Genomic DNA, 5,291 nt, shown 5'->3' with positions numbered 1-5,291 from the left:
AACACATTGCTGATAAGGACATATAGATATGGAGATAAAGAACACCCCTGTCTGATCCCCCTGCTGCTTTGAAAGAAACCCTCAAGTTCACCGTTGACTGATACCGAAAATGCCACCGTGTCTATACAACGCATAATCCAAGTAACAAAAAGATCTGGGTACTTCATTGCAGGTAGAGTATCTTCGATGAAAGACCAACTAATCGTGTCGAAAGCTTTGGATATGTCCAATTTTACAGCTGATCGAGCAGATATCAAAGGCTTGTGGTAGTCCTTGACGAGCTCGGTAGCTAACATGACATTCTCCAACAGTAGACGTCCCTCAACAAACGCACACTGATTCAACTAAATAGCCTCAGGAAGGGTAGCCTTAAGACGTGTAGCTAATATCTTCGAGATAACTTTGTATATTACATTGCAACATGCAATGGGGCGAAAATCAGACATCGTCTCAGCATCAGTTGTCTTCGGCACAAGGGATAGCAGAGTAGCATTGACACTGCGGGGCATGAAACCGTAAGTGAAGAAAGACTGCACAGCCGTCACAAAATATTTCTCGATCACAGGCTAAGCAGCCTTGTAGAACTCCATGGGGAAACCATCAGGCCCAGCCGCCTTGTTACTAGGCATAGAGAATAGAACTTCTTTAATCTCAGCAGCTTGAACTGGTTTCATAAGCCTGCTCCCTTCCTCAGTGGAGCACCGATGACCTATAAGCGCAGCGAGCTCTTCCTGAGGTAACCTCACATAGTCTGGCTGGGAGCCATTCAGAAACGTCTCAAAATGTGTAGCTGCTTCTTGCTTTATATCAGGCAGTGATGTGAGAATCCTGCCATCTGTTGTAACAATCTTCCTAATAGTATTCCTCGCGTTTTGGGTGACTCTGTGAAAGAACCGCGAGTTCCTGTCCCCAAGCCCCAGCCACTGAATCCTCGATTTTTGATAGTAAAATTGTTCTTCAACACCGGAGATATGATGCCAGTGTTCCCAAGCATCTGAAGCAGCTTCGAAAGAAGCAGTATGTGGATTCTGCATCGCTTCTGTTTGCTTTGCACAGAGATCTTCATAGGCTGCCTTTACACGCCCTGGTAGATCTCCATACATATCCCTATTCAGACTCTTCATTTCAAACTTCAGTGACTTCAGGTTTTCATGAAATTTACGAAGCGCTGCGCGTGAATGAAAGAGTGGCTCAATCTCATTCCAGACCCTAGCGACAACCTCCAGGAACCGAGGATGCGAAGCAACGTGGTTGAAAAACTTGAAAGGCTTCATATTTCCCTGAGCAACCTCTCTAAGTTGCGTATGCATTCGCATATGGTCAGACACTCCACTGGACTCAAAATTTGTAAAGGATTGTGGAAATGCACTGATCCAACAATTGTTTGCCATAACCCGGTCCAACTTCTTGCTTATAGGATTGTCATCTTGACAATTTGTCCACGTAAAGGAAGATCCAACCTGAGCTAGATACATCATGTCACAATTGTGAACAACCTCCTGGAAATCTCGTATCGCACCATGATCCGATCTTGTTGCTAGTGCTCGAGAATGCTCCTGCACTGATAAAGCAACATTGAAATCTCCATGCATGATCCAAGCATTATTTGTACCCACCACTGATCCATTAATTAACTCCATCTCACTCCAGAGCTGCCTTCTCTCAACCGCACAGTTTGATGCATAAACAAAGGAACATAGAAACGTATCTCCAGTACCTTTATACTTCACCCATATTGTGATCATATGTGCACTAGTGAGAACCGGACAAACCTCAACTTTATCAGACCAACAAACCCAAATCCTTCCCAAACTATGATGAGAATAGTTATGTAAACAACTCCACCCTGGAAAAGACGCATCAAACACTTTCTGAAAATTCTCCACACTCACCTTTGTTTCCAACAAACATCCAAATGGCAGTCTTGCAGCTTGAACCCAATGCCTTACTGTCTTTTGTTTGCGTGGCTGATTGAACCCACACATGTTCCAAGCAAATATAGACGACATCAGTGCTTTCTGGAGGAAGCTTTTTTCGCTTGGTGAGGCCCCTTCTGTTGTTGAGACACTGCTTGTACTAAGCTTCTTGAATTCGCAAAAACCTTCTTCGACCCTCTACCACGACTGCGCGCCGAACTACCCCGTGAAAGCCCAACAACAGTCTCAGCTTCATCCTCTTCTCCTGTTCCAGTCAGTGGAAATCTCACAGGATCAGAGCTCGTCTGACTATCCTGAACGGCATGATCCAGCACACAATCAACATTCTCCACCTCATCACTCTCTACGTGAGTCTCATCTTCACCGTCAATCTCACCCTCCTCTCGCAAATCTTGCAAAACTTGGAAACCATTAGGCGAGACACAACCTTCTTGCTCTTTCACATTTTGATCCTCAATCATGCCTCCATCTGATCCTTCAGCCAGAGTCCACTCCTCCGCAATCACACTCACCGTATCATCTTTAACCTGGTCGACCTCTCTACCCAGGAGAGAAACACCCGGTAATCTCTCTTTGTCAGAAATTGATTCTAGCTCAACCATTAGCTTTGTAATTATCACTGAGTCTTTAGGGGAGAAACCCTCTAGAATGACAGAATCATAAGGGAGCTCCCCACCTACAACTTCTGTCTGTGAATGCATAGGAGCCGAGTGCTTCAGAGCCTGACAGTTCCTTTCAACATGACCCCATTTAGTACACACTGCACCTAAGGGGGAGCCAAGGGTAGTTAATTGAGACCATTGTATCAGTGCCGTTCTGCCCCTTAAACTAATTTTGTTTGGCAAAGGGTTGGTCAAATCAACCTCCACTAGGACTCGAGCAACGTCCATACGAATACATCGCTCAGTGTGAGGGTGAAGCTTTATAAACTTTCCTGCAGTGCGTGACAATTATTATAGTTTTTCACTCTTAAAGACACATTTTTCACTCTTAACGACACATTTTTCACCAATAGCTATTGGCTGCGAGGTCTACGCAACAACGAAGATGATGTCAACGTGGTTATTGAGATTGTTTTCACGGAATGAACTACAATGAATGGATCCGTATCGAGAAATCACAACCAGAATAACCGATATATAATGTGGTATGCGCTTCGGAAAAGGACTGAAAACTAAATCTTTACATGTTGCTATATGACTGTGTATTTGCTATTTGCAAATTAAGTTCGCCCAGGTCATTCTAATGAAATGGTAGGGCTGAGTTACAATCCGGTAGACCAAATTTTTTTTTTTTAATGTTGGATAGGTTCACCCTTAAAATTGGACCTTTTTAAAATAAAAACACCTCTTCAAATACTTATTATTTTTTAAATACACCCAAATTAAATGCTTTTGGAGTATATACACCATTTTATTGGATTTTTAAAATTAAAATTTAAATAACTCACTTGTTCAACAAAAAATCGTCGAATATTGATTATCCTAAAATACAGCTAAAATCAAAACCTATTTTCTTGCCATCGACAATTTTTCAGCTAGTTGAAATACAACTGATCTCACCGAAAAATAGCTATATCTGTATTTTGGTGACGTTAGACAAGTAGATGGAATTGTGAAACAAATAATCTTGATATAAGTTTTAATTAATATTTTTAGTCAGAGGTTTAACTGATATAACCTTTTCATCTATTAGGTGAAGAATTTCTTATATATTACTTAAGAAACATTATAACTTGTGTGTATGTTATATATGTGACATCAATATAATTTTTTAAAAATATTTAGAGAAAACTAGTCAATCTAAATATATATTATATTTTTATTAAATTAATCATAAATTAATTAGTAATCTACGAAAAAATAATCTTCTCTCTTTCCTTAAATAAAAGCTACGAAATTACCTAATATAATTAAAATATATATTTGACAATTAATGATCTTGAATAATAAATGGTATTTGATAGCAATTTGTGTATCATCTATCATTTTTATTTCAGTTGATATTGCTAAAAGAAATTAAAAAATCACATTAACCATATAATAAAAAATTATTTTTCGTATATGTTATATTTTAAATTTTAAAAATAACTGTAAATTACCAAAACTGTTAAAATTTTCACATTAAAAAATTTGCACATTAAATTTTTTGTGATCAATGGTTTAAATTTATTGTTCTAACAAGATACAAATTATCAAAAAAACATATGAGTAGAAAGTCTCGTTTAATAGATATTCAGATTAATATATATATATTATATTAATGTCAATTAAATTAAATTATATACATATAAAATAAATAAATATTTTAATTTCAAAATTTTAGAAATATGTATCATACTTGAATTGATAAAATTTAAATATTTTTCAATTTTAATTTAATCAAATCATTAAAGTATATTTTGTTATTATTATAAATTTTTTTAAAAAAATCTATAATATCTCACTCTACGTAAGACAAGTGTTATTACCCAGTATGTGTTAATTGAATATAACTGTATAAGGATATGTGTTCTGGAAATAATGTCACACTTTTGTAAGAATTGAGTCTAATGTCAATTAACGGTCATAATTGTTTTGCAGACAAAAATAAATTATTATTTTTGTTTGAAATCTAATTTTTTCATTGGTTTTATCTTGACACTAATTATTTCATAACAACAAGAGCTTGGTTTTATCAGCAAAGATAGAATAAAACTATAGAAGTTAACGTTTTCTAAAATGCCCGTGTATTGTATGCTATAAACAACAAAGAATTACGGCTGAAACAAAAGTAAACATATTCAATATTTAGATAAACCATAGAAATTTTTTTACAAAATGCATAATAATTTAGTAGAATGTAGAAGGAAAAATATACATTCCTTGTAAAACCTAGATCAGCAAAATATTGCGTTTAAAACTTGTATAGTTAAATATGTTAAAAATTAACTGAGTTTATAGATTTTTACTTCTTTTCTGAGTTATATACAGTTTCAATATTTTTTTCATTAAGTAGTTTTGTTTATCAATATTGACATATTAACGCAAATATATGGATACATTTATGCTTAATATGGTTTATTTACCAATATTTCTTTTAAAATTATACATCTTTCGTTAAATTAAACTAAAGTTTAATAAGAGAATAATATGTGTTTTTATAAATGCGGATGAAAATTTTGTTTAAATTCTACCAAAACTTAGTAACTGCATTAATAATTTAATAATGATACATTTTGGTAATATAAAATATCACATCAGGTCAGTTGGCATGCTATCACGATCGATTAAAATTAAATTTCTTTACTTAAAGAAAAAACAAAATTTTGATGTTCACTTATTCATTTGATTTTGTAACTTTTCTCTTATAAAA

At 35.2% G+C, this 5,291-nt stretch overlaps 1 protein-coding gene across 1 annotated transcript; it reads right to left on the bottom strand.

Annotated features, from left to right (window-relative positions):
• Positions 1-566: 566 nt before the first annotated feature.
• LOC106392910 lies at positions 567-2,009 on the bottom strand. Its single transcript, XM_013833681.1, has one exon. The coding sequence runs from the start codon at positions 2,007-2,009 to the stop codon at positions 567-569; it is 1,443 nt and encodes a 480-aa protein (XP_013689135.1).
• Positions 2,010-5,291: the final 3,282 nt, after the last annotated feature.

The sequence above is a fragment of the Brassica napus genome, chromosome C4 (genome assembly GCF_020379485.1).
Source record: "Brassica napus cultivar Da-Ae chromosome C4, Da-Ae, whole genome shotgun sequence".
Classification (NCBI taxonomy): Eukaryota; Viridiplantae; Streptophyta; class Magnoliopsida; order Brassicales; family Brassicaceae; genus Brassica; species Brassica napus.
This window is presented reverse-complemented; position numbering and strand designations above follow the sequence as displayed.